The sequence below is a fragment of the Nelumbo nucifera genome, chromosome 5 (assembly GCF_055504915.1).
Source record: "Nelumbo nucifera cultivar China Antique chromosome 5, China Antique-T2T, whole genome shotgun sequence".
In the NCBI taxonomy this organism is placed as follows: domain Eukaryota; kingdom Viridiplantae; phylum Streptophyta; class Magnoliopsida; order Proteales; family Nelumbonaceae; genus Nelumbo; species Nelumbo nucifera.
The window spans coordinates 73,761,149-73,786,506 of record NC_142653.1 but is presented as its reverse complement, the minus strand read 5'-3'; the positions used below and the strand labels follow the sequence as shown (position 1 = coordinate 73,786,506).

At 42.3% G+C, this 25,358-nt stretch overlaps 1 protein-coding gene across 6 annotated transcripts in view; it reads right to left on the bottom strand.

Moving 5' to 3' along the window:
- The window catches only part of LOC104589179 (alpha/beta-Hydrolases superfamily protein), a 104,713-nt gene that overhangs the window by 11,404 nt on the left and 67,951 nt on the right, over positions 1–25,358 (bottom strand). For 5 of the 6 annotated variants that reach the window (XR_016075971.1, XR_016075969.1, XR_016075970.1 and 2 more), the window contains 3 exons: positions 17,729–17,794; positions 17,468–17,589; positions 17,117–17,288 (listed from right to left, as the gene is read on the bottom strand). Coding sequence is in view for 3 of the 6 variants with exons in the window: in XM_088887198.1 (XP_088743324.1) it covers positions 17,117–17,288; positions 17,468–17,589; positions 17,729–17,794 (360 nt within the window). In the remaining 3 variants the exon portion in view is untranslated. The remainder of the gene's footprint in view (positions 1–17,116; positions 17,289–17,467; positions 17,590–17,728; positions 17,795–25,358) is intronic. The other variant, XM_088887200.1, reaches the window with a different exon arrangement.

The following is a 25,358-nucleotide window of genomic DNA, read 5'->3' as shown; positions in this document are numbered from 1 at the left end:
ACTCCCTTTCCCGAGATGGTGGAGAGTGATCCATCAGCTACTCTCATCTTATCCTGGCCAGACAACAAATGATATGAGGAGAATAATGAGGACATGTGTGTCATATGGTCAGTGGCCCCTAAGTCAATCACCCAAGAGCTAGAATTAATGGAACTAGTTGCACTAAATGTAGAGGTTGTACCTGATTTGACAAGAGAGGTGGAAGCTAAAGGATTGTTCTTCAGACGGGCTAATGCCCGGCTGAGAACCTCTACCTCACTAGCTGTAAAGCCCAAGGTACTTGGTCCAGAAGAGTCAGCAACCTGCTTTGTGGTGGAGGAGGACACTGGCTGAGTAATCTGTGAGATATCACTACTGCTGTTGGTGGCAAGATTCCCACTTGCCATATGGCCCTTATGTTGCCTTTTGTCCTTTCTCAGAGCAGCTGGCTTCAGATGAGGGTACAAGACCCAACATTTCTCCTTTGTATGTTTCTCACCGCCACAATGGGTACACTTGAGGGTCTTCCTGTTTGAAAATCTATTTCCCTTAGTGGAGACTAAGGCTGAATGTTCTCCAGATAGTTCTATTACTTGTGTCTGGGAATCAACTTGCATCTCCTTTCTCCTTACTTCTTCATTCCTGACCAGGTAGTAAACATGATGAATTTCAGGTAATTCGTCTCTCCCTAGAATCTGTGACCTTACACCTTCATATATAGGGTCTAAGCCTGTTAGGAACTTGAAGGCTCTCCCCTCCTCAATCTGCTTGTCATGCCTCTCCTTATCCCTTGCATTTTCCCAATCCAAAATCAAGTGATGGTCAAGCTCTTCCCAGAGGCCTTCCAGTGTTGCAAAGTATGTTGCCACAGACATGTCTCATTGCCTTAGGGCTGCAATGTCTTGGTTCAGCCTGTAGATTCTGGCATTGTTCTTCTTTTGGCCATATGTCTTAGATACTTTCTCCCAGATTTTTGCGACTGTAGGGAAGTGATGAACAGTTCTGGCCACCCGAGGAGTCATGGAGGCCAGCAACCAAGACATCACTGTGGCATTTTCCTTGCGCCACACAGTGTATTCAGGGCTGCTGATTTCTGGTTCCTTTTTGTCTCCATCCAAATAGCCTGTGAGGTCACGAGAGGTAATGAACAGTCTTGCTGAGACTGACCACTCTCTAAAATTATACTCATCCAATAGCACACTTGTAATCTGCAAGCTATGCAGATTAGGATTCTCCAGGTTTGAGGACCTTGTAACAGATCTGTTATCTCTAGAAGAAACTTCACTAGATAGTGATGACATCCTAACTTCGGTCAAAGAGTTTGTTCACAGTGCTGTAGGTGGTTCTGGTTAGGGCTGGCCGAAGTAGTCACAGAGTTCACAGTGCTGGTAGCACTCCGGATAGGCTTCACTTAGACTAAACCAGTTCGGGTACAGTAGCAAATGAAGGTCTGTAACTGAACCAGTTCACAGAGCTTAAGTAGGGTTGATACCAGAAGAAGGGCTGATAACCGACCTGGAAATGATCTATAACTGAAGTCGCCACAGTTCTGTAAAGGTCTTGCTGATGCACTGAAGCTGCAACTGTAGAGGAGGCTATGCCTTTACCACTGTTCTGCACAAATCTGGCTGGAGCACCAAAGCTGCAACTGTAGAGGAAGCCCTCCCCTTTTCGGCTAGTGCTAGGACTGCTGGAATCAGTCCTCAACTAGGTCTGTCTTGTACAGACCTCTCTTAGTAGCCAAATAGCTACTACTTGCTAAAAAAACTAGTAGGACATCTACTTCTGGGTCTTACTTCCCTTGAGTCCTACAACCAAGAGAAACCCTAGGCTCGAACTTGCTGAGTTCCCTTACACTCCTAGGTCTTTACTGCAACAACCCAGAAAGAAAGGAGAAGATGAAAGAAGGCAGCAAGAGAAGAGAGTGCACCGGTTGAAACTAGGAAGGAGCTAATGCTCTGATACCATGTAAACTAAGAAGCTGAACTCGAAGTAGTAAAGAAGAGGATGAACTTCTGAGATGCAGAGAATGTCGAACTGTGTTAGCAGTCGACAATGCCTTTATTTAAATATAAGTGAAGTACAAAGTACAACAAAATTACTGGTATACCCCTGATTAGTAATGGGACAACCAGAAGACTTAAAACATAAATAGGATTAGGCCCATTAGCAAAGGCCCAGTTACAAGATAAGATTAACATAAGAATGGGCTAATAGGAGACCCTATCAGCCGAACACACTCTAGCATTCTAACATTTGGTTTGACCTAAAATAAACTAGGGCATAATTCTTGTTCCCTCCAGTAAATATGAGTGCACGTGATAGGGAGATTCATATGATGAACTCTCTAAAGGCCTTCCATCATTAGCATGAGGATGGGTCCTTCAGTAATGAGGAAACGCACCAGAAAATGGGCTATCCATTTGCTGTTGGGCTTGTCCAAGTGTTTCATAAGATGATAGCGGCGTCATAGACCGATGTGGGAGGGGCTTCACCAGAAAATGGGAACTCTCTCATGGTACCTTGGCGTTCACGAATTGAGCACTCACTGGATAGAAAGGTTTACCTGAAAACGGCTCTAAACCTTGTCTGACAGAGACCAAAGGGAAAACTCATATGATGAGTGGATATGATCCTTCACAGAAAGGTGGTGGGGTTTTGCAGCTGAAACAGTTGGCTCCATGCACCCTATGTGGTTTCCCACATTTCCAGAGACAAGTTGCTGTCTCCGTCCCTGAGAAGGAGGGAAAACTCAGAGATGAACAAATGGGAATGGAACATAGATTAAAATCCATGTTTGTGATATGAACATGAATCAAATAAGGTTGTGGACTGATATTTGTTGTTTTATCAGAAAATGGCAAACGGACAATTTGCAAAGCTTCTTGACGACAACAAGCTTAAGGGCCCAAACTATGCCGACTGGTACCGTAACCTAATGCTGGTTTTAACATCTGAAAAATTGGACAAGGTAGTCAAGTCTCCTGCCCCGGAGCGTCCGGGTGATAGGGCTTCTGAAGCCTGTAGGAGAGAATTCCAAGATTGGGAGGATAAAAACTCCCTAGCCCGCTGCTATGTCGTTGCTTCTTTGGACAACTCAATACAGAGGCAGTTCGATCAGATCGAACTCGCTAATGACATATTGGACAGTTTGAAAACAATGTACGAAGAGCAGAACCGTTCTACTCGGCAGAAGGTCTTGAAAATGTTCATGACCGCTCAGATGTCCAAGGGGCAAAAAGTTCACGACCATTGTCTTCGGATGATGGGATACATTAACGAGATGAAAGCCCTTGGATCCGGGCTAGATCTTGGCACTCAAGTGGATGCCATTCTGAACTCCTTGCCCTCTTCCTTCAATGGGTTCATGTTAAACTACAATATGAACAAGCTGAATGTCAGTGTCCAAGAGCTCAGCAATATGTTACAAAGCGCCGAGGACTTACTTAAGAAGGATGAGCCTGTGGTGATGCTTGTTGAAGCTAACAAAACGGGCAAGAAAAAGAGGAAGGCAAAGAAGCCTCAGAAGAAGACTACCAAGCCCAAGAAGCAGAAGAAGGACAGAACAGCAGATGCATGTCACTTCTGCAAACAAAACGGCCACTGGAAGAGGAACTGTCCTCAGTACTGTTGGACAGTTTTGTATGCCCTTAGCTTCAATCATTTTGATGTACTTTTGTTATTTAGTGGAAATAACTAAAGTGCATGTTTGATTCATGTTGTTTGGTTTAATTCTGTGTAAAACCCTAAAACTGGACATTTGTAGAGACTCATGTTAGTTTTAAATGTTCACAGCCGTTGGATAAGTCTGGGGAGATTTATCCTGCCAAGGCTGATACTGGTGTGCCACCAAGTGTTGGGATGGCCTGTCTCAGCCATCAGGGTAAGACCCAAGGCACATACAGCATGGGATTACTTGAATCCTTGAACCGGACCAGATTTCCAGTCTTGCCCTGGACCTTGGAGATAGATGGGCAAAACTGGAAAGTTACACCTGACCCCTAGACTCGATTATGACACTTCACTAGGTGCTGGATCAGGCTGCCTTTGATATGCCAATCAGTGAGATCCTTAGTGGGGATCAAAACCTGGGTATGTTGGGGCAGTTTGAGAATTCATCTGAGTGGGTGGTCATAGTGACAGAATCAGCCACTTTGTCGGACAAAGGGTAATGATCGGGAATGCACTCTCTCTGATGGAAACCAAACTGCCGGCAGTTGATTTCAATCGTTGGAATTTTGTTTTTGCAAAATTAATATATTTACATATATATGTACGGTTTCAAAATGTTTGCAAATGGTTTTAATTCCCGGGATCCATGTGAGAGGAGAGTGCGGCACTGTTCCTTGCAGCCGAGGGAGAGGTCCTCTCTTGTCGGGCAGTGCTTGATCATTAAGGGCTGAGAGGTTAAGTGTAAGACCATTTAGGACAATACCTGATGGGCTAATCTTGCACCTGCCCACAGTCCCTGGGTTTTTATAAGATGGCTTGGCCCAGGGACCACTTAATGTAAGTGTTGGGCCCATAGGGTTCATACGATGGACTCAAGGGGTTCATTGAGATTTTCAGTGAATTTGGCTGGGCCTTGTATTAAAGGCTGGGCCGAACCCATGTGGCTGGTGTGTAGATCAATGCTTGGGTCCCACGCCATACAAAGAAGCCCAACTGGGCAGCAGATTGGAAACTAATTAAACACTGAATACTTAATGGGCCAAAAGCCCATTTCGAAGTGGGCTGATATGATCACCCATCAATGGGGCGAATTTGAGATTGCAGTTAGCAAAAGGATTGGGCTCTTAGCCTTATCCACTCTTAGAGACCAAATTCAAATCAGATTTGAATCTGGTAACCTCCTGATAAGATCAGGAGTAAGCTAACTCTATCTGGGAAAGGGATTAAGATTATCCCCTATCCAAATACTGATTTGGATTGGGATAACTCCTAATTAGGAGATTTCTTAATCAAGAAGAAAGGAGGAGATTTCGAATGTACCAAGAGGGAGAGAAATCAGATTTCGATCCAAGGGGTTTTGGTAAGCAAGAAGGGTTCCTGCGATTTGAGATTAGATCTCATACTCTCCAGAAAAGAAAACAGTTCAGCCTTTTCGTTTCTGGAGATCTCCTCCTGCCGCCGCCATCTGTATTGTTGCAAGATTCGATCTTTGCAGAAAAGAAAGTCAAGAAACCAGTTCTTGACATCAGTCTTGCAAGAAAGACTGAAAGAATTCAGTGTTTAGTACATCCAGGGGATTCTTGTGAAGGATCCAGTGTGTAGGACGCACCCTGCTGGTTCTGTTCCATCCACAGCTGTGTCATCTTCAGCGGGGACAGATCTTGGAGCATTCTTTGGGCGTGAACACCAACTTTGGGAGATACTGCTTCTCCGGATCAGGTATAATCCTCCCATTTATCTTTTGGTACAGATCTGGTTTGATTAGGGTTCAAGTAGATCCTTGAATATTGTATTCTAAATTCAGGGAATATGATTCCCAGTTGGGAGAAGGTAGGAAATTTTTGAAATTCGCCCCACCCATTCCGCAACCTTTATGGCGTCCATTAGATGGATCCTACCATTCTTTCAAGTACCAGGAATCCAAGAAAGGTAATTTCGAATCTTGTATCATAGTAACCAACTTATTGGTGGCTTCTGCGTCCTGGTGTATTGACTCTGGGGCTTCAACTCATGCGTGTAACTCATTGCAGGGGTTCAAGGTAAGCAGAAGGTTGAATGATGGAGAAGTGATGCTTTACTTGGGGACTTCTGCAAGTGTTGCAGCTACGGCAATAGGCACCGTAGAATTAAATTTTAGAGAAGGAAATATTGTACTTAAAGATTGTCTTTCTGTACAAAATCTAAGAAGAAATTTGATTTCTGTCTCAAAACTGTGTGCGGATGGATATTTTGTCTTTTTCAGTAATACGATTACTATTAAAAGAAACAATAAATTCATCGCATATGGGGAACTGGAGAACGGTCTCTATGTTCTACATCCTTCTCTAGAAACTAACATAGCCGAAACTACGTCAGCTGAAATCCCCAAGAAAAGAGCATGTGATACAGTTAATCCCACGTGCCTGTGGCATTACCAACTTGGCCATTTCGGTATTGATTGAATCACAAGACTGATAAAGGATGGTCCTTTGGATTTTCTAACTGTAGAAGATCTTCCCACTTGTGAGCCTTGCCTTCAGGGTAAGATGACAAAGAGGCCATTTAACGATAAGCCTGAAAGATGTACAGGCACGCTTGACCTTATACATACTGATGTATGTGGTCCCCTGAGTGTTAGGACCCGTAACCAACACTACATTCACCGATGACTATTCTCGGTATGGTTACCTATACCTAATGAGACATAAGTCTGAATCCTTTGAAAAGTTCAAAGAGTTCAGACAAGAGGTCGAGAAACAGTTAGGGAGAGAAATTAAGTCCCTTCGATCAGATCGAGGCGGCGAATATCTCTCTGACGAATTCAGGTACTTAAAGGTAAACGGGATAGTATCACAGTTAGCTCCTCCTGCTACACCACAACTTAACAGTGTTTCAGAGAGGAAGAATAGGACCCTATTAGATATGGTTCGGTCACTTATCATCCATTCAGAGTTACCCACATCCTTTTGGGGATACGCATTAGAGACTGCGATATACGTGCTGAACCGGGTTCCAACCAAATCGATTCCTAAGACTCCCTATGAGCTTTGGACCGGAAAGAAACCAAGTGTACGACACTTGAAGATTTAGGGTTGTCCGGCTCACGATAAAAGAACGAATCCGGACAAATTGGAATCCAAGACCAGCCGTTGCCTATTCGTAGGTTACCCAAAGGGCTCAGTGGGCTACCTATTCTATGATCCAAGTGAGCAGAAGGTGTTCTACAGTCGGAATGCACAATTCTTGGAAAATGACTACATCCTGGACAATCTTCGTCAAGAAATTGTTCTTGATGAGGAGAGCTCAGAAGCAGTGGGAGGTGTCCCACAAGTTCCAGGTAGTGACCAACCTAGAAGATCTACCCGAGTGTCCAGGCCACCGGTCCGTTTTGGTTACGATCAGGATAGTTACCTAGTCGAAACCTTGACTAGTGAAGAGGATCCCGTGACTTATACGGAAGCTATATTGGACATAGACTCCCTTAAGTGGGTAGATGCCATGAGAGCTGAGATGGACTCAATGAAGACCAATGGAGTCTGGACTCTAGTGGATCCGCCCTCCGGGGTAAAAGCAATTGGTTGCAAATGGATCTACAAGAGGAAGAAGGGCCCCGATGGTAGGGTTGAGACCTACAAAGCTCGTCTAGTGGCGAAAGGATACACTCAGAAAGAAGGCATTGATTATAAGGAAACCTTTTCGCCCGTGGCCATGCTTAAATCCATTAGGATCTTGCTAGCTGTAGTAGCTTACTATGACTATGAGATTTGGCAGATGGATGTCAAAACTGCGTTCCTGAATGGAGATCTTACTGAAAATATCTATATGCAGCAACCGCAAGGTTTTGTAGCTACGGGTCAGGAACACATGGTCTGTAAGTTGAATAGATCCATATATGGACTCAAGCAAGCTTCTAGAAGTTGGAACATCCGATTTGACTCTACGGTCAAAAAGTTTGATTTTGAGCAGAATCCGGATGAACCCTGTGTTTACAGAAAGACCAGTGGTGACAAGGTTACGTTTCTAGTTATGTATGTAGATGACATTCTACTCATTGAGAATGGTGTAGGAATGTTAACTACGATAAAAGTATGGCTATCATAGCAATTCTCCATGAAAGACCTTGGAGAAACCTCCTATATACTGGGTCTTCGACTCTATAGAAATAGATCGAAGCGGATAATAGGATTATCCCAATATGCTTATATTGACAAAATAGTCAAGAGATACAACATGGAAAACTCCAAGAAAGGAAATGTTCCTTTCAGGCATGGAGTCAATCTATCCAAGAAGATGTCTCCAAAGACCTCTGAGGAGATCGAGAGCATGAAAGACGTTCCCTATGCCTTAGCCGTAGGGAGCATCATGTATGCCATGCTGTGCGCTCGTCCTGACATCAACTAGGCAGTGAGTGTATACAGATGGTAGTTCACTACAGATCCAAGGGTATACAGATGCGGATTTCCAGTCGGATCCAGATGATAGAAAGTCTACATCTAGATATGTTTTCACGATAGGATCGTGTGCTGTTTGCTGGAAAAGCAGCAAACAAGGGTCCACAACAGACTCCACAACCGAGGCCGAATACATTGCTACAAGTGAAGCTGCCAAGGAAGCTGTGTGGATGAAGAAGTTCGTTCACGAATTGGGAGTAGTTCCGTCCAGCACATCACCCATCCCGTTGTTGTGTAACAATGGAGCGATTGCTCAGGCTAAGGAGCCACGAGCCCACTCGAAGTCGAAGCACATCGAGAGGAAGTACCACGTACTCCGGGAGATTGTTGGTAGAGGGGACATCTTGATTCAGAAGGTAGCATCAACGGAGAATGTAGCAAACCCATTGACTAAGCCACTGACACAGAAAGTGTTCGAGAAACACGTGGAAAGTATGGGACTCCGGCTTATACCAGATTGGACCTAAGTGCAAGTGGGAGTTGTTAGACAGTTGTATGCCCTTAGCTTCAATCAGAAATATGTACATTATGAATTTATTGTAAATGAATAAAGTACACATTTGATTCATGTTCCTGTGGTGTGTTTCTGTGTAATACCCTTAAACTGGACACTTAATGAGACTTGTATTAGTTTAGAATGTTCACAGCCATTGGGTAAGTTTGGAGAGATTTATCCTGCCAAGGCTGACACTGGTGTGCTGCCAACTGTTGGGGTGGCTTGTCTCAACTACCAAGGTGAGACCCGAAGCACATGCAGTGTAGGATTAATAGAACCTTTGAACCGGACCAGATTTCCAGTATTGCCCTGGACCTTGGCGATAGATGGGCAAAACTGTAAAGTTACACCTGACCCCTAGAGTCGATTATGATACTACACTAGGTGTCGGATTGGGTTGTCTTTGATGTACCAATCAATGAGATTCTTGGCAGGGGTCAAAACCTGGGTATGTTGGGACAGTCCAAGAATTCATCTGAGTGGGTGATCATAGTGACAGGATCAGCCCCTTTGTCAGACAAAGGTAATGATCGGGGATGCACTCTCTGATGAAAACCAAGATTGCCGGCAGCCGATTTCAATTGTTGAGATTTTGTTTTGCAAAATATATTTATATAAAGATATATATATATATATATATATATATATCTACGTTATGGTTTCGAAATGATTTGCAAAAGGTTTTAATTCCCGGGATCCATGTAAGCAGAGAGTGCAACACCGTTCCTTGCCATCGAGGGAGAGGTCCTCCCTTGTCGGGCAGTGTTTGATCATTATGGGCTGAGAGGTTAAGTGTAAGACCATTGAGGATAATACCTGATGGGCTAATCTTGCATCTGCCCACAGTCCCTGTGTGTTACAAGGTGGCTTGGCCCAGGGACCAGTTAGGGTAAGTGTTGGGCCCATAGAGCCCATAAGATGGGTTTCAGGTGGTGCACTATCCATAACAGTGTATTCGGCCAGGCCTTGTAACAAAGGCTGGGCTGAACCCATGTGGCTGATGTGTAGATCAGTGTTTGGGTCCCACGCCATACAAGGAAGCCCAACTGGGCAGCAGTTTTGAAGGCTAAGTGAGTACATGACCTTAAATGGGCCTTAGGCCCATTTCGAACTGGGCTGATTTGATCAGCCAATTAAAAGGGGCGAATTCTGAGATGGATCAACTGATAGGATTGGGCCTAGGCCCTATCCACTTAGAGAGTCCAAGATCTAAATAAGATTTAGATCTGGAAGCCTCCTAATTAGATTAGGAGATGGCTGATCTGATCTACAAATAAGATAAGGGTTCTCCCTTATCACTTAAAGGGACTTCTTATCCAAATATAATTTGGATCAGCAGCTCCTAATAAGATTAGGAGCTGATCCCTTTAAATCTATAAAAGGATGAGGGGGCGGCAGCCTTTAGACAAGCAACCTAAGACTATTGTCTTCAGAGCTGAAATCATAGAAGAGAGATTTCTGCAACCTCTGCAAAATCTCTCTCGCTGCCTCCTTCCTGCCGCCGCCATTACCTTCAGTTCGATCTCCAGTTCTTGGGAGAAATCAAGATCTGATCTTGATACCAATCTTTTGGGAAAAGATTGATTGGAGCTGTACTCACAAGCCATCCAGTTGATTCTTGCGAAGGGTCAAGTTCTTTTGAAGAACATTGCTGATTCTGCTCCATCCTGCCATGCGCCATCTTCAGTGGGAGCAGTCTTTGGATCCTTCCTTGGGCGTGAACACCTCCATTGGGAGATACTAATTCTCCGTATCAGGTACATCCTCCCCCCTACTCATTTTGGTTCAGATCTGGTTTGGTTCTTGGTTCAAGATTGATCCTTGAAAAATATGTTTTTCTAAAATAGGGAATTCGATTCCTTGCAAAGATGGGAGAAATTTTTTTTTGAAATTCGCCCAGTCCATTCTGCAAGACTTGGACGTCCATGTGATGGATATCCCATCCCTTCAGCTTCACTGTATAGACCCATTTACACCCAACAGTGTGCTTACCAGGAGGAAGAGTGGTGAGTTCCCACGTGTGATTATGTTGTAGAGCAGAGAGTTCTTCTTCCATGGCTTGCCGCCACCCTAGGGAGGCAAGGGCTTCTTGTACAGTCTTGGGAATGGGAACTAATGAGAGTAATGATATAAACTTGCAATGAGAAGCAGAAAGGTGAGCAGTGGAAACATTGTCTGAAATGGGATGAGAAGTACAAGTGCGTTTACCTTTCCGCAAAGCAATAGGGGGATCAAGATCTGAGGGAGAAGGAGCAGGAGCAGGATCTGTTGACAGGTGCTGAAGTGGAGGAGGGGCCGAAGCACTTCTGTGGGTATACACTTGAGTAATTGGCGGTCTCTCTGTAGTAACAGGCATATGATGTGCATCAGCAGAAGGAATGGGAGCTACGAGAAGAGTGTCCACAACCGGTACAAAAAGAGGAACCACAGAGGGAGAAGAAGAGACCCGGACATCTGAGAAAAATGGAACTGATTCAAAGAATGTGAGATCAGAGCACATAAACGATTTATGAAATTTTGGGTTATAACACCTATACCCTTTCTGAGTTCTTGAGTAGCCAAGAAAAATACACTTCGTAGCTCAAGCATCTAGCTTGTCTACTCCAGGCCCCAAGTGTTGAACAAAGCAAACACAACCAAAGACTCTTGGGGTGAGAGGAAATGGAGACAAAGTGAAAAACAACACAGAGAAAGGGGATTGACTTCCAAGGATTGACATGGGCATCCGATTTATCAGAAAACATGATGTAAGAACAAGATCACTCCAAAAGTGCTTTGGGACATTCATATTGATCATCAAGGACCGAGCAGTTTCAAGAAGATGTCTATTTTTCCGTTCAGCTACACCATTTTGTTGCAGGGTGTAAGCACAAGAAGTCTGATGAATTATCCCATGATGTTCTAGGTATTGCTGAAATGGTGAGGAGTTGTATTCTTTGGCATTATCGGAGCGAAGTATTTTCATAGGAACACCAAATTGAGTGCGTATTTCAGCATGAAATTTTTGAAAAATAGAGAACAATTCACTATGGTCTTTCATAAGATAGATCCATGTCATCCTTGAAAAGTCATCAACAAAGATTAGAAAATACTTATACCCATTGTATGACACCACTTTAACTGGACCCCATACATCAGAATGAACTAAGGCAAAAGGACTTGAGACACGACTATCAACTCTTGGACTAAAGGAGACTCGATGATGTTTTCCCAACTGACATGACTTACAATCTAATGATGAAAGATGACTCAAGGAAGGAACTAGTAGCTTCAAAGCCTTGAGAGAGGTAATACAAACCACCTGCTTCATGCCCTCCACCAATCTTCCTCCCCTTGACTCTCGGCCTCCAGTCCGACCACTAGCCCGGTTAAACATGTGTCCACCATGGTTGCTTGGAGGGCCACTACTGACACACCACTTCTACTTCCACGGCCACTCCCTTTAAGTCACTACCAAACCAGATCTATCAGAGAAGGAAGAATGTTCTACTGGCTCAATGGATGTCCTCTTAAGACGGGCAAAAACTTCTTCAAGTGAGGGGAGAGCTGATCCCCCCAATATCTGTGCTCTGACAGGCTCATACTCGGCCTTCAAGCCCACAAGAAACCTAGTCACATCAAGCTGTTCACTTTGTTGTTGTTGGATCTGGACATCTGATGTTAGAGGGTGATACACATTTAGCTCATTGCGGATGTTCCTCAAACTTGCATAATACTCTTCTAAGCTTTGACTTCCTTGCTTCAAATTGAAGTACTCTTGGTATAACTAATATACCCTAGTTGTGTTGTCTTGTCCAGAGTACAACTTTTTAGCATGATCCCAGATTTCTTTGGCTGTATTTAGGAACATGAAGTTCGCACTAATCTTTGGTTCCATGCTGTTCCAAAGCCATGTCATTATCTATGCATCATCTTGTTCCCAATCACTGAACCCAGGGGAATCAGAGGAAGGTTTCTCCTCTCTCACATGTTTTACTTTCCTCTTGGCCTTCAAGAACACCTTCACAGATTTTGTCCATGGTACATAGTTCTCATCATTCAACTTGATGGATGTCATCTGAACACTTGGATAATCTGGAGAAAGCATGATGCCGGTTTTGTTGTCATACCCATCTGCAAATGAAGCCATCTCAATTATTTCACCTTTGAATATACACCACAATCTCACACTCTTCACAAGACTTATCTCACTTATGATACCACCAACTCCACCTTCTTCAATTGCACATTACACACTACACTCTAAAGCTGAAATCATTCAGTCAACACATCAAACACTTGGACTGCATACTGCAGAACTGATTACACACAAGGTCTAGGAGTTCACTTTTAAGCATTTAGAATCATAGATATGTCAGCCACCACAACAAAACCATCACCACACCACTGCTGTCGTGGACTTCAGCAGTCTACTACTCTTCTTTCAGCACACATGCGAGCAAGAAAACAAAGGAACATGACTGATATGTGTATCAGTCTCACCCAGCACCACAACAACTAACTTTTGAAGCACAAAAATTAGCATTCAGAGTCCATTTCTGAGCATACGACAGCAGTGTCCATACCTGTATACGTCCAGCCCTCTTCGTACACTGAATAGAGGGTCTAGTATACAACTTCAACGACCACCACAGCACCGGCCAGAGGCATTCTCACCTCCAGGCCCTTAAAACGACAACTCCTTTTCAGCCCTTTATCGAGTCTCCAATCAGGTCAGCTGTAGGATGATGAAACCTACTATGAAGCTGGCGGCGAACCCAAGAAGAAGACAGCAGCAAGAAAACATGAGACCTTATTGCTCTGATACCATGTGAATAAACCCTAGTTGATTCTAGGTTAAAGTAGAGAGGAAGAAAGAAGAAAGAAAAGAGAAAGAAGAAGAGTGTTCGGCCAGACTAGAAGAGAGAATATGAAAAATCACTCTCCTAGCCAACCCACTTGAATTTTATTCATAAAACTTAGAGTTACAAGAAAGACTATTTTGTCCCTCATAGAAGATGGGACACATAACCTAAACTCAGATACAATAGACCTTTCATTTTCAAGAAGATAAACCAGAATGACCAAAATACCCCTGACCGAGCATTCTAACAGGAGCAATTGAACTTTCTCCTCTTCTCCCATTCGGGTGGGTCTTGTGAAACTCTAGATTTGGCTGTTTGAAGAGTAGTTTTTTTTGCTTGGGGTAGCAATTCTAGCTTAGTTGAGACTTATTTTGATTTCCATTTCACTCAATAGAGCAAAGTGGCAGAGAAACCAAATATCCCATAGATTCCAGATTTGGATATGGGGGTTAAGGAGAATCTTTTTGGGGTAGTGACCACTGTGAAGCTAGATGGGACCAATTATTTAGCTTGGTCTCAGTCTATTAAGATACATGTGTGTAGTAGAGGGAAATGGGGTTACATCACTGGGAGCAAGTAGAAACCGGGGGAGGATGACCCTACCTATGAGAGGTGAATGTAAAAGAATTACACAGTAGTGGGTTGGTTAGTGAATTCTATGCAGCCACATATTAGCCAGTACTACTTGTGGATGGAATCTGCAAAGGAAGTATGGGATAGTGTCACGGAGACTTATTCCCAAAAATTGAATGTTGCTCGGGCTTACAAATTGAAGAATGATGTGAATAATCTAAGATAGGGAGAGGAGCCCTTGGCCGTTTACTTCTCCATGCTAAAATCCCTTTGGAAGGAGATTGATTTGATGGACACTGTGGTTTGGGGGTGTACAAAGGATGCTGAAACACATAAAAAACTGGTGGAAAGAAATTGAATTTTTGAGTTCCTTATTGGACTCAACCCGGAGTGTGATATTTTGAAACAAAATGTTTTGGCGAAGGATGAGGTGATATTATCTCAGGCTTATGCTATGGTGAGTAGTGAGGAGAGTAGGAGACACGTTCAATCTATAGAGCCATAGATGGATCACTATGTTAATACTAGGATGAAGCCGAAGGTCAACATTGGGAAGAAAGATGTTCTTTGTGAATACTGCAAGAAGCCTAAACATACTAAAGACACCTGTTGGAAGTTGCATCCAGAGCTTATACCTTCCAGACTCAAGAATGCATACAATGGAAAAATGAAGGAGAACGGGAAAAGTGGAAATGCAAATAATAGCCACCTCCTTATAGAGTGAACAGGGGCATAGCGGTTAGAAGTCAATGGGAGAGCAACTAGTAGTCGCTAGGGCCGAGTATGAGAAGTATGGCCGAATAATTAGTCACCTGGAGTCTAATGCTACAACACTTACTTCATCAGAGATAGTTCCCTCTTCATCCGTATATTCCCATTCAGGTATTTGTGCTACTACGAATCATGCTTCTATCCTAGGTAATCGTAGGATCCCTTGGATAATTGATTCTGGTGCCTTTGACCATATGACTAGTGTGTTCCATTTATTTTCTACTTACAAGCTTTCATCTGGCCAAGATAAGGTCACCCTTGCTGATGGATCTCTTGCTCCTATCTCTGGCAAGGGAAACATCAAAACTTCAAACACCCTCACTTTATACTTAGTCCTTTATGTTCCTAAATTAAACACTAATTTGCTTTTAGTTAGTAATTTGACAAAATCTTTGAATTGCAGTGTGACATTTTCACCTTCTTATTGTGTTTTTCAGGACATGGACTCTCAGAAGGTGATTGGGAGTGGCCATGAGGCGAATGAATTATACCTACTAGACATGCTTGGACAAAGTCAAGTATCACCTCCAAGAGCGGCTTTTGGTTCAAATGTGTTAGAGTTAGTTAGTCGTATTATGTTATATCATTATCGTTTGGGTTATATTTCTTTTTCTTCATTGAGTCTTTTGTTTCCAAATTTGTTTTAAGAAAATAAGTTGTCAAGTCTACATTGTGAGTCATGTGAGTAATCAAAGCATTGTAAAAATTCTTATCCTGCAAGTAATAAAAGATCTACAGTTCCTTTTCATATTGTTCACTCTGATGTGTGGGGGCCATACCATTTGCCTTGCATGGATAATTATAAATATGTTATTCTGTTTATTGATGATTTTTCTCATTACACCTAGCTTTATCTTTGTGAATAGGTTGATTAATATTATTCAGTCCTAGGTCCGAAGTATGTAAGAAGAAGAAGAAGAGAAAGAGGAGAAGAAGGGTTCAGCCAGAAGAGAAAAGTCACACCACCCAGCCAACCCACTTTGTATTTATAATGTATAAGCTATATTGCAAAAGACAGTATTGTCCCTCATTAAGGATGAAACACATAACTTAAACTTGAATAAAACAGACTATTCACTCTCAATTGGATGGACAAAGGACCAAAATACCCTTGTACTTTCGACTTTAACACTCCCCCTCAAGCTGGAGAATATATGTCATATAGTCCCAGCTTGTCATATATGTAATCTACTCTGCCCCAAGACAGCCCCTTTGTAAATAGATCTACCCACTGGTTTCCTGAACTCACATGAGCTGTAGTTATCTCTCCACTGATCACTTTTTCTCTTACAAAGTGATAGTCACATCTTCTCCAATATAGGGCAATGGCACATGGAGTTTAAGAGTTGTTATGGCTTAGGTCACTTCTAGAGGAGATGGGTATTACACATGATAAGCCCTTAATGCTTTATTGTGATAATCAAACTACGATCAACATAGCTCACAACCCAGTTCAACATGACAGGACAAAACATATTGAAGTTGACCGGCATTTTATAAGAGAAAGGGTAGCTTCTAGAGAAGTTTGCCTTCCTTTTATTACCTCAAAGCAATAGTGATGTAGGACTGCCTCAATTCTAGTCCTTATAGAATGTTGAATGGTCTTCTTGGATCAGAATGTTATGGCTGTTGATGGCTGTAATGGCTTCTTGAAGGAATATGAGAGAAAATAGAGAAAGAAAGAAGAGAGAAAATACCTGGAATCACTTACAGGGTGCCTAGAATCACTTTAGGGCATGGGGATCACTCACCATAGCTAGCATAGGCTGAAGAAAATAAACTTCATTGCCTTTGTGTAAAACATCCATACATATTTATAGACTCTAAACTCATAATAATTCTAGGAATCAAATTGTCAGACTCATAATAGTCTTAGGAGTCAAACTTTCAAAGACTTAATAATCCTAGTAGGACTCAATTAAGCAATCAAATCCAATTTCAATTCAAAGAAGACTCAATAACTCTAATCCTACTTATGCAATGACTCTGAAATTTTAAACATAAACAAACTATAACTAGACAAATTAAACCCTATCATTGGATAGATTTTGTTAAAAAATTGTAACATATCAGCCAATATTTTCCAATTATCTGTCCATATTCAGAGATAAAGACCAATACCTTGAGTATTGGTAAATAAGGTGGATATGAGTGGGATATATACGAGTTTTGGCGATTTGACCCATGGCACATATCCATAATATCAAAAAACCATAAAGTATCAGCTTATTTCTGTATCAATACTTTAAACCTAAGGCCCTGGTTCATGCTGAAAAATTTTACTCGAAGAGGCTTTTTATTAAATAGTCAGCCTGAAAAATATACAATTTTAAACTGAGAAAGCTACATACCCAGTGCCCTGCATCTTCTAGGACATGCATCTCAACACCACCTCCCTCATTAGCAGCCAACTCCTCAGCAGCATGGATCCTTTGGAGATCTTCAAGAGCCCACCTATGCAAGCTTCTTTCTGCTTTCAAGAAATTGACATGAACACCTTGAGGCACATCTTCCACAACTTTCCTGCAAGCATTTAAACTAGATTAAACATGCCTGGCAACTTGAATTTCAAAAATTAGTGGAAAATGATACAGGAAATATTTTCCAGTCAAACATCAGGGAAAAGGAAGCAGAAAATAATCATACAGGAAAAAAGAAAACACAAAGTGAAAAGTGAAACATGATTTGCTGAACAGAAATACCATAAATTTGTTTCTTCATATGATTTATACATCTCTGCAATGCCATTGAGGTCAAATATCCATGAGAAGCCAGATAATGATGAAGCATCAGTGCTGGTCTGGCGAAGATTAGTTACCACCCACTGAAACAGAAAACAAGAGTAAGAAAGCACACGATTTAAATGGAACATAGTAAATGAGAAAATTCTTCCTGAACAATCTTGTTGTAATGCAAAAGCAAATAAACTTTTTACAAGATAAATCTTCAGAGATTAAACAAACCTGTGACACATCTTTAGAGAACCCCTCATGAACAAGGATATTTACAATATCCCGTTTTGAGGAAATCTGCATCCCAAAGTAAACTAATCAAATACTCATCAATGATTGAGAGAAAATAAGAAAATACAAATCAAATGGTGGATAAAAAGGAAGACAAGTCTTATTAAATATTAAGACAAATCTAATCTAACTTGCACCTTTCCTTCGTTTTTTTTTTAACTTTAGAATTCATTATGTTTCACTTTTTTGCTCTAGAATGTTATTGTTCAAGTAGAAGTTGCTGACAACTAACTCTGATGTATACTTTGTGAAGAAAAGTAGAAGACACTGAAAGGTTTCAGCAAGAGAGAAAGAGAGAGAAGAAGAAAAGAGAGTGGGATGAAGCCAGAATTGAATAGATCTGGCCGCCAACCCCTCTTTGAATTATATACTTAAAATAAAATAATGAAAGATTACAAGAATGCCCTTAGTAGGGCGGCTACTTTAAGTAGCTGAACAGTCACAACTTAAAAACATAAACTAATGGGCCTAAAGCCCAATAACTTCCTAACTTAACAACTTAAAAATAAAAAATAAATGACTGGGCCCAATAACTTGAAACCGGCCCAACTCAACACTCCCCCTCAAGTTGGGAGTAAATGTCACACATTTCCAACTTGCGTAGATCATGCTCCAGCTTGTTCCTTGCAACACCTTTTGTGAGAACATCAGCAAGCTGCAAATCAGAAGCAATGTATGGAAGACAAACTTCCCCTGAAGTCACCCTTTCTCTTATGAAATGTCTATCTACTTCAATTTCCTTTGTCCTATCATGCTGAACTGGGTTGTGGGCAATGTTAATTGCTGCCTAATTATCACAGTACATCATCATAGGTTCTTCTACTTCAACACTAATCTCTCCTAACAAGGAGCGGATCCAGAGAAGCTCTGAAACTCCATGTGCCATGGCTCTGTATTCAGCTTCTGCACTTGATCTTACCACAACTGTCTGTTTCTTACTTTTCCACGGGACTAGATTACCCCCAACAAGAGTGCAAACTCCCGATGTAGACCTCCTGTCATCAAGGCATCCTGCCCAATCAACATCTATATAAACCTCTAGCTTCAATTGTCCATGGTCAGCAAATAGTATGCCTCTGCCTAGGTGTCCCTTCAGATAAGCAAGAATCCTGTCAACAGCCTCCCAATGCTGGACTCATGGGGCATGCATGTATTGACTCGCCACACTCACTGCATAGGAGATATCTGGTCTTTTCATATATAAATATAGCAGTCGCCCCACAAGTCTCTAATATCTCCCAATGTCCTTTACCAGCTCACCTTCTGATGCATTAATTCTGTGATTCTGATCAATAGGAGTACTGGCTGCCTTTGTTCCAAGCTTCCCTGTTTCTTGCAAAAGGTCCAGAACATACTTCCTCTGAGAAATAAAAATTCCATGTTTTGATCTTGCAACCTCAACGCCCAAGAAATACCTCAGCTCCCCAAGATCCTTAATTTCAAATGCTCTGTGTAGATTCTTCTTCAAACTGTCAATCTCACTTAGGTCATTTACTGTGACAACAATATCATCCACATAAACAATCAGGACTGACCAGGGACCCCTCCACTTCACAAATAAAGTATGGTCTGGTTGAGTCTGAGTGTAGCCAAAAGCAGTCAAGGCCTTCTTGAACCTGTCAACCATGCTCTAGGAGACTGTTTTAAACCATAAAGTGACTTATTCAGTCTGCATACCTTCCCCTTTTCAGCATCACTATAGAAACCAACAAGAAGATCCATATACACTTCTTGAAAATCTCCATTCAAAAGAGCATTTTTTACATCAAATTGAAACAGGGGCCAAGAGTATGTGGCAGCGAGAGAGAGAAGGATCCGAACGGAAGTCATCTTTGCAACTGGTGCAAAGGTCTCTAAGTAATCAATGCCATAGGTTTGGGTGTACCCTTTTGCAACCAGTCTGGCCTTATACCTTTCTATACTTCCATCTACCTTGTATTTAGCTGTATAAACCCATCTGCATCCAACAGTCTCCTTGCCCTCTGGTAGATCCACAATCTCCCATGTTTGATTCTTAATTAAGGCTTCCATCTCTTCCTGCATAGCTATCTTCCACTCAGGTTTGGAGAGAGCCTCACTGACACCCTTGGGTATAGACACAGAGTCCAAGAGAAGAATGGAAAGCACGAAAGGAAGAAGAAAATCCACTGTAGGATAGGTACTGTGAAATACAATGAGTAGTACACTTTCTCTTCCCTTTTCTGAGTGCAATAGGAAGGTCCAAGTCATCTGTAATGGGATTAGTAGAATCAATAACAACTGAAACATTAGAGGGATCAAGAGGAATACCTGAATCCATGTCAACTGAATTTGGAGTCTCCAAGGAACCGATAGGAAGTGATGTGAGTTCTTCTACAGTGGAATCAACCTCCCCATGAAGTCGCTGTCGTGAATAACACTGAGAAGTAGGACGCAAGGGAGGTGGTAAGATAGGTGATATAGGAGGATCAGGCACAGGAGTGGACACAAGAACTGGAACTGGAAGAGGAATAGATGGCTCACTTACTTCCCCAAAACACTCCCCCTGAGAAGGATCCTTTGAGAAAAAGGATGTGGACTCAAAAAAGGTGACATCCATAGTAACATACCGACTCCCAGAGACTAGATCATAGCAGCAGTACCCTTTCTGATTTTCTGCATAACCAAGATAAGCACACTTCTTTGCCTTTGGATCGAGCTTCGAGCGGTGAGGACCAAGAACATGTGCAAAGCAAACACACCCAAACACCTTGAGAGGAATGTGGAACATCTCCCCCTTAGGAAAAAGGAGGCTGAATGGGGTGCTAAATCCAAGTATACAAGAGGGCACCCTATTAATCAGGAAGACTGTTGTGAAAACTACATCACCCCAAAACTGAACTGGAACAGTAGATGTGATCATCATGCTTCTTGCAATTTCAACAATGTGTCTGTTCTTCTTCTTTGCAACACCATTCTACTGTGGATTGTAAGAACAACTGCTCTGATGGATAACTCCATACTCTAACAGATACAAAGCAAGGTTCCTTTCAAAATATTCCCTGGCATTGTCTGATCTGAACACCTTCACTCATTCCCCAAACTGTGTTAGCACCATCTGATGAAATTGCCGAACCAAGGATGGTACCTCATCATGAGATCTCATTAAGTAAATCCAAGAATAATGAGAAAAATCATCCACAAATAAAAGGAAATATCGATAGCCACCCATAGAAGGAACATGGTATGGTCCCCACACATCAGAATGAATAACATCAAAAGAAGATGAACAACTTTTATTACTAGTTTTAAAGGAATGTCTACAATGTTTTCCAAGCTGACAACCTTCACACTCTAAATTGGACAAATTAACAGACTCAAATAGCTTTAGAAATAAGAAATGCAAAGAAGAAAAAGACAAATGACCCAAACAATTATGCCAAAGCATAATCTGATTCATAGACTCTGACTCAATATCCCTACTAACATGATGACCCTAATGATGAGGAAGCGCATCCAGGAGGTAGATTTCATTCACTTCACGACCACTCCCAATCATCCTCTTTGAATCCAGATCTTGCAAAACACAATGAAGGACAGAGGGTAGGGAAGTGGAATCAGTAATCTTGACAAACCCCTTCGTAGCAATGGGAACATGAGATCCATCGGCTGTGGAGACTCTGTCTCTGCCAGAACAGAGTTGGTAAGAAGAAAAATTAGTGGAACTATGGGTCATGTGCTCTGAGGCTCCAGGATCTATAATCCAAAGAGGTCCCTCCTTACCTGTAGTAGAAACATAATTTGTAGTTGAATGTGAACTACTTGTATGAGCAAAGGAAGTAGAATGTCCTCCACCAAAACCACTTGTACCTAGCTGTCCACCTGTTACTAGATTAGGGCAGACTGTATCTCGCTGATTTAGGAACTACCCATATCTCTCAAGTTCGGCCCTCACTGCAGCAGCTGTAACAGACTCCAAAGTAGCTATAGTAGGGGGGCCAGGTATGTCACCAATGACTGCCATATTAGCATTTCCCTTCTTGCTTTTAAGTCTATTCGGCACAAGATGAGGATGAAGCTTCCAACAGGTATCTCTTGTGTGTTTAGGCTTCTTACAGTAATCACAAATCAAATCCTTCTTATCTTCCTTCCTGATTTCACTGCCACCCCGGTCTCCACTCTGTTTAGGTTTCATAGTACTGACCATGGCTAATTGTTCAAAACCAGAATTCTTTATCATCACATTCCTCCTACTCTCTTCCCCTGGTACAAAGGCATATGCCTGAGAAAGAGTAACACTACCCTGGAGAGGATATGTTGCCTTGCAACATCATATTCGGGATTAAGACCAGCAAGAAATTCAAAGACTCTATACTTCTCTAAGAGCTTCTGGTAGGCAGCTACATCCTTAGTGGTTTCCCAAACAACTATCCCCAGATGGTCAATCTCCTGCCACAGGGTTTTAAGGGCCAAAAAATAAATAGCAATAGGTCTATCTCCCTGCTTGGTAGCAATAATCTGACTCCTCAACTAATAGGTCCTAGCAACATTTTCACTCTGTGAGTAGGTTTCTACAACCCCATCCCATATTTCCTTAGTTGTATTTGCCCACGAAAAAATTTTTACTTATATGGGGCAGTATCGAATTACACAACCAAGTCATTACTATATAATTTTCATGTACCCACCGGGAGCTGTTAGTCTCGGGTTTCACTTCCTCACCAGTGATATACCCCAACTTCCCACGAGCACTGTTGAGCAGGAGAAGGAGAAGGAAGGAGGAAGGAAGAAGAAGAAGAAAAGAAGAGGCAACTGAAATGAGGCCTCAAAAGTACTGCTTCAGTCGAGTGAAGCATTGCATTTATACTATACTGGTCGTACAACACAATAGGTCTGCAAAATTACAAAAAATACCCCTGCGGGTACTAAACCTGTGTACAGTACATATAATACACCTATCAACACTCCCCCTCAAGTTGGGGCATAGATATCAATCATACCCAACTTGTCACAGAGACCTTGGTGTCTGGAATGGTTTAGCCCTTTTGTAAAGATGTCTGCTAGTTGGTCTTCAGAGCTGATGTATGGAGTGCATACTTCGCCTGTGATGATTTTCTCTCTGATAAAGTGCTTGTCAACTTCAATGTGCTTTGTTCTATCATGTAGTACCGGGTTGGCAGCGATACTTATAGCTGCCTTGTTGTCATAGAGTAGAGTCATGGGTTTATCAACTGGAAAACCCAACTCTCCCAATAAATTCTTTATCCACATACCTTTGGCTACTCCGTGTGCCATTGCACGATACTTAGCTTCAACACTGGATCTAGCTACCACGGTTTGCTTCTTACTCCTCCAAGTAACAAGGTTCCCTCCTACAAAGGTGCAGTAACCACTAGTAGACCTTCTGTCACTTTGAGATCCAGCCCAATCCGCATCTGTTTAAATTTCAACCCTCAAGTGTCCATGTTTCTGTCACTTTGAGATCTAGCTACCACGGTTTGCTTCTTAGGCTTGGCAGCTTTCTTCTGAAGCTTCTTTGCCTTTCTCTTTTTCTTGCCCAATTTATTAGCTTCAGCAAGCATAACCACAGGCTCATCCTTCTTGAGTAGATCCTCGGCCCTCTACAACATATTGCTGAGTTCCTGGACGCTGACATTCAGCTTATTCATGTTGTAGTTCATTGTGAACGCATTGAAGGAAGAGGGCAAAGAATTCAGGATGGCATCTACTTGTGTGCCAAGATCTAGCCCAGATCCAAGGGCTTCGAGTTCGTTAATGTAGCCCATCATCCGAAGACAATGGTCATGAACTTTTTGCCCTTTGGACATCTGCGCAGTCATGAACAGTTTCAAGACCTTCTGTCGAGTAGAACGGTTCTGCTCTTCATACATTGTCTTTAGACTATCCAATATGTCCTTGGCTAGTTCGATCTGATCGAACTGCCTCTGTATTGAGTTGTCTAGTGAAGCAATGACATAGCAGCGGGCTAGGGAGTTCTTATCCTCCCAATCATGGTAGTCCCTCCTACGGGCCTCAGAAGCCCTATCACCCAGACGCTCCGGGGCAAGATTTTTCACCACCTTATCTAACTTTTCGGAAGTTAGGACCAGCATAAGATTTCTGTACCACTCGGCATAGTTTGGGCCCTTAAGCTTGTTGTCGTCTAGAAGCTTTTCGAATTGACCGTTGCCATTTTCTGATAAAACAGCAAAGACGTTAGTCCACAACCTTAGTTTGATTCATGTTACCTACATAGATATGGTTTTTAATCTATGTTCCATTCCCATTTGTTCATCTTTGAGATTTCTCTCGAATCTCAGTGACGGAGACGACGAAATGTCTCTGGAAATGTGGGAATCACATAGGGTGCGTGAGGCCAACTGTTCCAACTGCATAACCCCACCACCTTTCTGTGACGGATCATATCCACTCATCCTATGAGTTTCCCTTTGGCCTCTGTCAGACAAGGTTCAGAGCCGTTTTCAGGTAAACCTTTCTATCCAGTGAGTGCTCACCCATCATATTCAGGTTACGCCAAGGTACCGTGAAAGAGTTCCCATTTTCTGATGAAGCCTCTCCCACGTCGGTCTATGACGCCCCTATCATCTTATGAAACACTCTGACAGACCCAACAGCAAATGGATAGCCCAATTTTATGGTGCGTTTCCTCATTACTGAAGGACCCATCATTGTGCTAATGACGGAAGGCCTTTAGAGAGTCCATATGGATCTCCCTATCATATGCACTCATATTTGCTGGAGGGAACAAAATTACGCCCTAGTTCTAATTTAGGTCAAACTAGAGTGGCTCCCACTGACTTTTATAAAGTCAGATTTCTGGGGGGCCTTAATCGGCTAGGGTTTCCGTACGCATCCCTTTTCAGGGTTGTGGGGCCCACCAAGTAAGGAGGGGTCATGTGTTTTGACGCTCCAGAATCAATGATCCATGTGAAAGAATGGTAGGATCCATCTAATGGACGCCAAGAAGGTTGCGGAATGGGTGGGCGAATTTCAAAAAATTTTGCTACCTTCTTCCAACTGGGAATCATATTCCCTAATTTAAGAATACAATATTCAAGGATCCTACTTGAACCATAATCGAACCAGATCTGAACCAAAAGGGATGGAAGGAATTATACCTGATCCAGAGATGCAGTATCTCCCAAAGTTGGTGTTCACGCCCAAAGAGGATACCAAGATCCGCTCCTGCTGAAGATGACACAGTTGTATGTGGAACGGAACCAGCAGGGTGCATCCTACACGCTGAATCCTTTGCAAGAATCCACTGGAAACTCTGAGCACCAAATCTTTTCAGTCTTTTCTGCAAAACTGATGTCAAGAACCAATTTCTTGATTTCTTTCTTCTTCAAAGATCGAATCTTGTAAGAAAGAATGGCGGCGGCTGGAGGAGAACTCCTGGGACGAAGATGGCTGAATTGTTTCTCTTCTTTCTAGAATGTGTATGAGATCTAATCTCAATTTGCAGGATGATTTCCTGCACACAACCCTAGGTTCAAAATCTGATTGTTTTCCCTTAGGGTTTCTCCTCCTTTCTTCTTGATTAAGAAACCTCCTAATTAGGAGTTATCCCAATCCAAATCAGTATTTGGAT